This window comes from Spea bombifrons, chromosome 5, assembly GCF_027358695.1.
Source record: "Spea bombifrons isolate aSpeBom1 chromosome 5, aSpeBom1.2.pri, whole genome shotgun sequence".
Lineage (NCBI taxonomy): Eukaryota > Metazoa > Chordata > Amphibia > Anura > Pelobatidae > Spea > Spea bombifrons.
In genome coordinates, this window is record NC_071091.1 from 86,329,491 (window position 1) to 86,341,341 (window position 11,851).

An 11,851-nucleotide genomic window follows, 5' to 3' on the forward strand; every position below is an offset into this window, starting at 1 on the left:
TTTCAAACTTTGCTCAGGGCTTCTTTGATTCTTGTACTACATGTTTTGCTGTTTTGACTTGGCTAGAAGTCTAAAATGGATGAAAATACAATTATATTACTGATACAACAATTCTTTATATATTTCATATATACACAAAATATTGCCATAAATTAATGGGTTTTATCAAATATGTGCAAACTGTCTAATATTAACTAATGGGATGTTAACAGGTTGAGTTTGGATTTTATTATTTTCATTAACTTGATTTTATATAGTAATTTCCTTCTTATTTTTACATTATATTTGTAATAATGTATACTGTATATTAAAGGTTTATTGCATTATTGTTATTAATTGGCTGTTTTCTTTTTAGTTTCAGATAAATCAATCTTTCTCAACTCTGTGTATTCTTATACAGTCTGACACATTTTTACAAAACATAATTCCACTGCTGAATGGTAATTAACCCATGAACAGTATCATTTCCGTGTGGATGACCATCTTATCTTCAAATTATTGCTTTAATTTCCTTCTCTTTGTGTCTAATGCAAGATATCCTATTTTATTAGTACAAACCAGACTCTTGAACCAGTAGCACATCCATGTGTCCCTCAATTGATATATACAGTGTACTGTCTGTTTATTTATATTTTGTGTTATAGTAACCAGTTGGTGGCTTTGCAGTATACATTTATTACATGCATCCCTGGGTAAAAGAATCATTTGTCCAACCTACTTTTCAATTACACATGGCTCTTGAACATCTTTATGGACATATCCATAGGTTTCATAACCTGGGCCTTAACTGGCCAATGCATGACACAAGCCATGTCTGGGTTACCTACAGCTGACAAGGAGCATCAATAGGACCAATATCCTGCACAAAGTTTGAGCTTGCTCACCATAAGCTCATATTCCTCCTTAGCCAGGCCTGAACTACCCATTGAGCTTGTGCCAACACTGGTTCATCCATCTATAAACTTGTAGCTGTGTACTTAACTATTGTAGATTTGCACACGCAATGATGTAGTCACCAGATAAACTTTTTAATGTAGTGATTGATTGTTATGACTGCTAGTAAGGCAGTCCTAGCCGTGTCCCGCAAGAGAAGGCTGTGGGTAGCTGGAGTGAAAAAGTTCCCAGGTATGAGTATTGCACACTTCTTTTGTGGGTAAAAGGGGCTACTTAATGAGTAAATTTTTTGAAAAGCACATAGTAGCTGCTAAATGAGACAAGAAGTTTGAACATCGTGAAGCTTTTTTTTTTATATATATATATATAACCAAAATAAAATTGCAAAGCATAAAGCATTAAAAAGTAAGAATATATAGTGTTTTTTTCTGAAATAAATTTTGGTATTTTTCACTAGAATACAAAACAAATCCAAAAGATATATGAGTTAGGATTAGACATCTGTTCCACCAGGAAAAAAATGTGAAATCTTTATCAAGCCTTTGGCAAATGCATATTTGACTTTATAATATATATATATATATATATATATATATATATATATATATATATATATATATATATATATATATATATATATATATATATATACCGTATATATATAATTACCACAGTCCATCTTTAAATGTTTAAATGAACCTGTATGGAGTCCAGAATGGGTTAAACTTTATTTTATCATGCAAAACCTGAGTTTTTCATTCATCATCAGGGAACACATATATATTAAACTGCTTAAAAACATTAAAGTGGGATAGTCGATGCAAAAAAGTACATTCACTGACTTTTTAAGAGTGCTTCAGGTTATCTGAGACATATAAATAACAGAATGGGAAAAAGGCTGGACTTATCTTTCCTGGAGAATATTTGTTTCCTACAGGATTGCTTTACAGCTGGTTTACTGGTTTTACTATGGTATATTTCATAAAATAACTTGTATCCAAGACAAAAAAATAAAATTACTTTGTAGATCATTCTGGAGATCATTTCAGATATTTAAGAAGCCATTCTGCTGTAATGGGAATTCACCATAAATTGATTATTGTGCCTAGGACCCCTGAACCAGTTAGGGTTCTTGCCAGGGTAACAGCATGAGTTATAGGATTATGCGGTGTGGCTGCTCTTCCATGTTATGTGCAAATGTGTTGGAATCTAACTTCTTGGCTAAGACCTGATAGCAGCTAATTTGGCCTTGGGTGAAAAGGTCTGGCTGATCTAGCATCAGTCTAGCCTGCACATTACTTTTAAATCTGTGAATCTGTGAATACTATATTTTTAATGTGCAAATGGAAATATGGATTGTTATCTATTTATCTTCAATATTGTGCTTGTTTTGCAGTTGAAAAGGTATAAGTAGAATTTTATACCTTATTATATCAGCAACATCACCAATTCAGATATGATGGTTTCCCATATTTTCAGGGGTGAGGCAAAATACAAATATTTCAATATGGGTGCAGCACTTTTTATGGCAGAATCTTGCATTTAGAGATCTATTTTTAGTGGATTTCCAGAATATTTGTGTCATGTCCCTAGATGCCTTACCACCTCAATGGTGGGGAGACGCAAGACCTGATCAGCTCAGCGACAGATACAGCACTGGGAACATTAACACAGTTGCAAGTCTTTGTATCATCAGCAAAATGGCATACCTTACCATCTTTCTATAATATCACTAATAAAAATATGTATGGGTCCAAGTACAGATCTTTGAGGTACCCCACTGGCAGTGGCGTCTCCAGCTTTCATATTTAGGGGGGGCACGTGGGGGGCCAGGGACCAAAGTAGGGGGGCAAATTAAAAAACAGTACATATACACTATGTATATATATATATATATATATATATATATATATATATATACACACACACGTTAGACATGCATTTTCAACTACATAATATGCACTTATCTCTTAGAAGTAAAGACCGTGATTGAAATATGATTTCAAAATAACAGCTAAACTGGCAGTTATTTCTCATTCTTTAATATTAGCCCCTGCTGACAATATATATAAATATAAGACCCTGCTGCCGATATATAGAAATATTACACCCTGCTTCTGATATATATTAATATTAACCCCTGCTGGGGATATATGTTGATATTAGCCCCTGCTGCGGATATATACTTATATTATACCCTGCTGCCGATATACATAAAAATTATACCCTGCTGCCGATATATATTAATATTTGACCCTGCTACCAGTATATATTAATATTAGCCCCTACTGCCAATATATATTATTAGTCCCTGCAGCCAATATATATAAAATTAGCCCCTGCAGCCAATATATATTAATATTAGCCCCTGCTGCCGATATATATATAAATACTAGACCCTGCTGCCAATATGAATATAAATACTAGACCTTGCTGCCAATAAATATCAATATTAGCCCCTGCTGCCAATATATGTTAATATTAGCTCCTGCTGCCAATATATATTAATATTAGCCCCTGCTGCTGATATATATTAATATTGGACCCTGCTGCCGATATACATATTATTAGTCCCTGCTTCCTATATATATTATTAGCCCCTGCAGCCAATATATATTAATATTAGACCCTGTTGCCAGTATATAAATAAATATTAGCCCCTGCTGCCAAAACATATATATATTTGCCCCTGCTGCAAATATATATATAAATATTAGACCCTGCTGCCAATATATTTTATAATGAAAAAATTGGACCCTACTCAAGCATTTCCTTGGGCCCCGCTCAACGCTTCCTTGCATGCAATCACTCCCTCCGCTACCATACTAAAAAAAAAATATTTCCCACAGTGACTGGAGATCAGGGAAAGACCGTGAGAGTCAGTCCTGCACCGTTACATTGAGAGGTCCTCTCCCCTGTAATCATCCCCAGAGTCCCTTTGTCCCCTCATTCACTAAACCATACCGCTCTTTTACTTACACCCTGTAGTTCAGGTATAGATCAAATAAACAACACATGGAAACAGCACATGCAACTGAATAAGATAAAAAAAAAACAACTTGTATTTTGCAGGTATACATAAATAATGTATGGAAACATAGCATTGCAGGTATAAACCAACAGAACACACAAACCCAGCATTGCAGGTATAGATCAACTGGAAATCACATGTACACTCAGCACTGAAGGTTTAGATCAAATAAACAACACATGGAAACAGCACTCCAGGTATTGATCAACTGAATAAGACATGCAAATCCTATATTTGCAGGTAAACATAAATAATGTATGGAAATATAGCCGATACAGATGAACAGAATGACACAAAACCCAGCTTTGCAGGTATATATCAATTGGAAAGTACATATAAACTCTGCATTAAAGGTATAGATAAAACACCCTAAATTACAGGAATAGATCACTGGTCGCACACCCCAAAGCCAGCCCTGGTGTCCACACTGCCCACATAGAACCTGGCCAGCACCCAAATTACACATTGTGTCAACTTTGTCCCCAAACAGCTTAATGTACGCCATGTTTGTCCCATAAACACCTCTCCCTCCTAATCTATCCTATCTACCTCCTCTCCCTCCCAATCTGTCCTATCTACCCCCTCTCTCTCCCTATCTACCACATCTGCCTCCCAATCTATCCTATGTACTCCCTCTCCCTCCCAATCTATCCTATGTACCCCCCTCTCCCTCCCAATCTATCCTATGTACCCCCATCTCCCTCCCAATCTATCCTATCTACCCCTTCTCCCTCCCTCCCAATCTATCCTATCTACCCCCTCTCCCTCCCTCCCAATCTATCCTATCTACCCCCTCTCCCTCCCAATTTATCCTATCTACCCCTTCTCCCTCCCAATCCATCCCCTCTCCCTCCCAATCTATCCCCTCTCCCTCCCAATCTATCCCCTCTCCCTCCCAATCTATCCCTATCTACCCCTTCGCACTTCCTATCTACCTCTTCTGACTCTCTAACCCCCTCCTAACTTTCTACCCCCCCTCCCGTTTGACGTTCACTTACCTTGGGCTTGTCCAGCGGTGAGATCGCGAGGTCTCTGTCTTCCTGGTTCTGCCGGCTTCACTGCTGGGCGCCGGATATGACGACATATACTGGCGCTCGGCTTGAAATGCCGGCACTACGAACAAGGCAGAGGCCTGGCGGTCGCGGAGAAGAGTGAGAGGCGCCGAACGGTTGCTGAGTACTTATTCCTCAGCAACCGCTCGGCGCCTCTCACTCTCCCCTCTGGATGTATTAAAAAAAAAAGACGGCGTTTCAATTGGGGGGGGCACACCGGGGGGCACAGCATGATGTAGGGGGGGCCATGGCCCCCTCTGCCCCCCCCTGCCAACCCCACTGTGTACAACAAAAGCAAATTCATATTCTAATTCAAAATTAAATAATCTAGAGAAGCAGTGAATTCATTTTTGGGTTATTAATATTACACAGGTTTTTTTTTTTTATCAAGTCCATCAAGGTCAACATTTTATCTTCCTTCATACTCCATAAGGCAGTCAGATTTCTACACGGATCGAGAAAGTCTAAAATATTAATGTTTATTCTATCATTTCTAGTTATGTATGTTCTGATTTTTCCCTTTTTTGAAGGCATCCGTTGTATCTGATAGTATCTGCCCTTCCAACATCAAACAATGGAGCGCATATACATGGGGGAACAAAAACAAATAGCAATAGTGTAATAAGTAAAATAAACGATAATTTAGTGGGGTGTAAGTTCCACTCACAAATGGGCTGGATACAAGGAGCTCATCAAACGGACTCTGATATGAAAGATCTTGCAGGCTGTAAAACCAAGAAGAACCGAAATGGTGCAGTATCCTCAGAACCACAACGAAAAATTGCGAATTGCACTTACAAAGTAGAAGTAGCACAACTCAAAGAGTAATGTGCAAACGCTAAATAAAACAGGTCATCCGGTAAACAGCCATAAATTCTTCAATTTATTAATCTCATGTGTCTCGACGCGTTTCGCCGATAGCACGTCGGCTTCTTCAGGAGACAATTAAAACAAATAATAAAATCAAATAAAAACGAATAAAACCGTCAATAGAGTCCGTAGTCCATATTATATAAATACTTCCGGGTACGTCACTGCGTTGCGTGCGTGGAGAACCACGTCTCGGCATCGTCGTCGCGTCCTAATACGTCATGACGTCGAATACGTTCATAGATGCCATCGCGGATGCCTTCATTTGCCGCTGCGTCACTGAAGGCATCCGCGATGGCATCTATGAACGTGCTACTTCTACTTTGTAAGTGCAATTCGCTATTTTTCGTTGTGGTTCTGAGGATACTGCACCATTTCGGTTCTTCTTGGTTTTACAGCCTGCAAGATCTTTCATATCAGAGTCCGTTTGATGAGCTCCTTGTATCCAGCCCATTTGTGAGTGGAACTTACACCCCATTAAATTATCGTTTATTTTACTTATTACACTATTGCTATTTGTTTTTGTTCCCCCATGTATATGCGCTCCATTGTTTGATGTTGGATTTCGTTTTACACTTTGAGGAAGAGTGTTTTTGGAAGCAGCTTTTAGTGTGGGGAAGTATAGTTCATTTTATTTTATTACACGTGGAATATTGGTTTTGTTTTGTTGTTTACACTAGTATCTGCCCTTGGCAGTGAATTCCGTAACTTTACGGTCCTCACTTTATTGTGTATGAAATCTTCCCTCTTCACACCTCAGAGGACAACGTCTTGTTCTTTGTAGGTTTCTGTTAATGAACAGGTCACTGCAGAACTCTTTATATTGGTCCCGCACATAATTCTAAAACGTTATAGTTAGACTAGTGTATTCATATTCAGGAGAACATTAAAACAAACAGGAATGGTGCTTTTTCGTTGTTCAAACCAAATACAGAATAACCTAAGATGATGGCCGGTAGACGTACACAAAGATGAAGAAGCACAACACAAAGAATCTTCGTTAATATTTCCTAGCTCATGTCCCTGGTTCTTTTCCCCCTCCATACAAGTCACTGGCTCCAGCCTACCTTGTCTACGCAGCATCACAGGGGTTAACGGGAGCAGGAATCGGTAGGATAGTGCCAGGAGTTAAAAGAGCGTAAGAACGACTATATTGGTCGCCGGCAGGGGCCTCCTCTGACAACCGCAGTTGTCCTTCATTGGTTGGTAACAGAGGAGGCCCCTGTCAGTGACCAATAGAGCCGCTCCTACAGACCTTTAACTGCTGAAACCTCCTCAAGCCAAGTTTGTACGTCAGGAGTTAAAGGTCCATATAAGTGACTCTATTGGTCACCGGCAGGGTCCTCCTCTGGCATCAACCAATGAAGGGTAGCTGCCCTTACAGAATATATTGTACATAAAGATAATGTGCAAATACACCTCATACGGGGGGCTCCTGGAGGAATTCTCACACACAGTTCTTCTAAAGTGCGAGATGATGATCATACAAAGCGCAGCAGCCAATAAATACAAATAATAAATAAAATAAAGTCTTTCAAAAGTGTGATGAGTAAAAGTTCTTCGTTATCCTCAACGCGTTTCACCTATTTCCAGCTTCATCAGGAGGAAAGATCTCATGGTCAACCCAGGGGCATAACTAGAAACCACCGGGTCCTGGTGCATAAAATTCCCCTGAAACAACGTTAACAACTGGTCTGTGCCTTCTTTGCCCCCCTTCCAACATACAACATATGTAAACACACTTACACAAATTACACACACTTACTCATACTCACTAACACACACTCTATCTCACCCAGCGTGCACATACATGCTCACAGACATAACTACACATCCATACATATACCCCACTCCTGTCCCCACTTACTTCTCCGGTAGCTTTCCCTCTGGTTGCTCGCGTTTCACCATTTCACGTTTCTGTCTCCTTGTGCCATTTCCAAAATAGTTTAGAAAGGACCTGGATGGTGCGGCCCAAATCAGAAGGGCTCTTTGTAAACAATTTTGAACAGGTACGAGGAGACAGAAAGTCGCAGGAGTAGTAGTAGCAGGGCACTGAGCTTGTGCAGACAGTCCGTGGAAAAGGACTGAATTTCTCCAATATTATAAATAATACATATTACATCATCACCAATATTTATTATCACCAATATGTATTTATCAATGTAGGGTAATAGATGATATGAGAAAAAATAATAATAAAAATGAACGCGTCCACAAATGGCAGGTTTGATTTAAATGGCCAACTGTGTAAATCAACTAAACTCCACTCAGGAAGAGAAAAAAATGTTGGCTGCCGTCCCTGTAATCACTACAGTAATCACTACAACGTCTCCAATCCCCCCCACAACAGCACATTTTCTGCACTAAAATAATCTATTCATTAACATGCAGTATTCTATATGAGTAACGAGCATCAATCTCAGCCTCTGCTAAGCTAACTGTCACCGCCTCACACTCCAACTCCCATCAGTCTGTAACTGCCGCTACTGAAGCTAAAATGACGTCAGCTCACTTATATATCTAACGCTTGTCCCGTCCCCTTTTAAATTCTGATTCACCAGTAACCGTAGTAGAAGAATTCTGTTTTTAGGAATTAAATCTTTTTGGGAATCTTGTAACTTATTTTTGTACAGTTGCTACAATGAAAACATCATTTGTTTCATTTTTGTTATTCTTGTTGTTTCATTGTTACCAATACGTTTAAGATTCACAAATCTCTTATAAATTACCCGGGGTCTATCCGGCAATATATTTTTCAACAATTCATCTTGTAATAATATACGCCAATATATTGTTAAGGTCTTCTTTAATAATAACAACTTGAGAAATATTTTGTGTCATAAACTTGATATTTAAACAATTATCGTCACTATTTTTTATTTTATCCATGGCTAAATAATCTCTATTTAAAATACCGACTGTTACCTACCGTGTGATCATCTATAACAGGAGGGAAGACTAAAATATACTCATTGGGATTTTAATAAGAAGTGAAATTATTAAGGAAGTCTAAATCTCCATTCCAAATACATAAAATATCATCGATCTAACGTTTGGGCCCAATCTGTTGTTTTTCCAGATGTTTTCATTTTCCCCATCGTTCATATCTAAATTTGCACAATGAGACTCAAACTTGGTACCCGGGGCCGTCCTCGTTACCTGTAAATAAAAAATAATTATGATATAAAATACATTTAATAAAATCTAATAAAAACTCTCCTAGTAACGGGTTCATATTCTAATTAAGCATATGCTGCATTGTTATTATTTTTTCCAATAATGTGTAACATTTGTAGATAGTAAACTTCATCTGCCCCTTGCCTGCCTGGCCCCACACTGTGTACCTTAAAAAATTGCTTAAAAATTAGCATTAGTTTTATTCGCTATAGAAACCAGTTTCTCAATTTCAAATTTTGTCATTTTAATAACCTTTTTGCAGGCTTTGTCAGCATGTTTGTTCTCCATAAATGATCCCTCGTTTTATAATTTATTTTTAATTTTATTTAATAATTTTATTTATAATGTATTTTTCTTGCACTGATTCTTAACGTCTGAGAACAGCTGAGTTTCCTCGATGTGACCTCATAGGCGATGCTGCCTTGATGCTGTCATAGCGCATAAAGCTTTACACATTCTGTACGTTCTGCTGCAGAAGTAAACAGCGTTTTCGTGCCCAGGACTGAGCATGAAGCTGTTTCTCATCGGGTTCATTATTTGGATTATTTTCACTATATCTCCGAGCTCTGGATATGGAGGTGAGTTTATCTGTTATTACAGACAATTTGGCATCAAAAGAGTTAAGGAAAACGTCGGAGATCATTACCATTAACATTACAATTTATGGATGTTTTATAGTTTAAAACCTTATTCTGTTATCATTAACTGTTTATCCCAACTGCCCCCATTTGTACCACAGATTCCTGTCTATAACTGTCACATAGTTTAACCCTTACATTATTCTTTAACGTATATAATGTATGCATTACAATAACTTATACATCCTTTTTACTTATTTTACTTTAAACCAGAAAGCTCCCGTCTCTTAAATGTCTTTTTCTTTGTGTTTCAGTCTGTGGAAACAGACCCCTGGCGGAGGATTTCCGTGGCTCCCGCGTGGTCGGGGGGAAGGATGCGGAGCCCGGTACCTGGCCCTGGTTAGTTAGTATCCAGGACTTCAGCGACAAGCAGTATGATCATCTATGCGGAGGCGTCCTCCTGAATCCTTTGTGGGTTCTGACAGCCGCCCATTGTTTTAAGGATCTCGGCAAGTAAGTAACTTAATGGTTTTACGGGAGACCCCTTACTATCCGTCATATAATAATGGAGCGAATGGATCGCTAACAGAATGTGCTTTGGTTTATTCAGTGAATATTATTCCTGGAGACTCGTGTTTGGCGCCAACCGACTATCCAACATCGGGGGAAAGACTCAGATCAGAACCATCAAGGAGCTGATTGTACACGAGAAGTACAACCCGAAATCCCAGAGCAACGACATCGCCTTACTCAGATTAAACAAACCCATCGCGTTTAATGAGTATATTCAGCCGGCTTGTCTCCCCGCCAAACAAGCGATTCTAAGCAAAATGGACGACTGCTACGTCGCAGGCTGGGGTGTCGTCAAAGAAGGAGGTAAGCACCACTTTAGCTATAGATATTCACATATACATGTCTAGTGGCCCTATTGTGAGTGTGGGGGAAGGAGCATGGGGTGGATGGGGCAGGGGGGTCCTGTCTTTGGGTTTTCTGAGGCCAGCGATACATTTGATAAATATTTTTCTCTCCAGCGGAGGAATCGGCGGACGTTCTCCAGGAAGCTCCGGTGAATCTGATCTCCACGGAGCGCTGCAACCGCCCGACCTGGTATAACGGACGTGTGCGAGGCTACAATCTGTGCGCGGGTTACGAACAGGGAGGCATCGATAGTTGCCAGGTAAGCCGATTCGTGGCCCTTTTTACTCAGTGATGATACATTGTTAATGTTTTCAGCATCCTGGACACTGCTTGTTTTGTAAAACGGTGCCGAGGAACAGCTGAGATAATGGTCATTACTGACAGTCTGTATAAAGCAACACTTTCTTTACTTGGAATCACGCAGGGGGACAGCGGAGGACCTCTGATGTGCAAAAGACAAAAAGCCAAGTTCTACATGGCGGTCGGCGTAACCAGCTGGGGCTCCGGCTGCGCCCGAAAGCAGAAACCTGGAGTTTACACCTCCACTCAGTTCTACCTCGAGTGGATCGTTGGAAAAATCTTCAAGGACCAGAAACCTGCATCCAAACCTCTGGAAATGAAGGCCATGAAGAAGATCTGGCCAAAGTTAGCTGAGAAAATCAGCAAAGCTGGCATGAAAACCCCGTGATTCCCGAGAGCTCCAGAAATAGAAGATTCCATCACATCGGAGCCGTCTCCTTACAGGAGAGAATTATTACATGTCAGCAACTTGTAGACTTGATTGACTAGATTAATAAACCAATAAATAGAAATGCATCAATAAGACGAGTCCTTTTCTTGTTCGTCGAAAGTTTGGGGTCACCGAGGACATTTCTGGCTGTAACATAATTGCAAAAGGGTTTCTAACCATCAGTCAGCCTTTTAAACTTAAACTCGGGTCAACGAACACAACGTGCCATTGGAACCCAGGAGTGATGGGAGTGATAAAGGGCCATTGGAACCCAGGAGTAATGGGAGTGATAAAGGGCCATTGGAACCCAGGAGTGATGGGAGTGATAAAGGGCCATTGGAACCCAGGAGTGATGGGAGTGATAAAGGGCTTTATATTCCTAAAAATCAGCTGTTTTCAGCTACAAAAGTAATTTAAAACATTAACCCCGTCTGTGCTGGATTTCTGATCCATTTCATGTTATTTTAATGGGCAAAATCTATTAAATAGCATTTGCACTGAAATGATATTAGTGGATAAGAAAAATAACTGGAGACTAACAATCCACAGGATCAAGAACCTGACATTATTAAACTTTTTAGCAGCATTACTAGAAGTAAAG

At 39.4% G+C, this 11,851-nt stretch overlaps 1 protein-coding gene across 1 annotated transcript; it reads left to right on the top strand.

The window, feature by feature from the left end:
- Window positions 1-9,532: 9,532 nt before the first annotated feature.
- LOC128497738 (acrosin-like) lies at window positions 9,533-11,324 on the top strand. The gene is made up of 5 exons (XM_053467900.1): window positions 9,533-9,602; window positions 9,917-10,115; window positions 10,213-10,478; window positions 10,634-10,779; window positions 10,945-11,324. Exons 1-5 carry the CDS (start codon window positions 9,533-9,535, stop codon window positions 11,206-11,208), a joined length of 945 nt encoding a protein of 314 aa, XP_053323875.1. The 3' UTR covers window positions 11,209-11,324.
- The last annotated feature ends 527 nt before the right edge of the window (window positions 11,325-11,851 follow it).

Bases quoted from the DNA above. Each gene is read 5' to 3' on its own strand.
- LOC128497738 (XM_053467900.1), top strand. From the start codon at position 9,533: ATGAAGCTGTTTCTCATCGGGTTCATTATTTGGATTATTTTCACTATA. The intron at 10,116-10,212 runs GTAAGTAACTTA...TGGTTTATTCAG, and splicing joins TGTTTTAAGGATCTCGGCAA to TGAATATTATTCCTGGAGAC. The intron at 10,780-10,944 runs GTAAGCCGATTC...GGAATCACGCAG, and splicing joins GAGGCATCGATAGTTGCCAG to GGGGACAGCGGAGGACCTCT.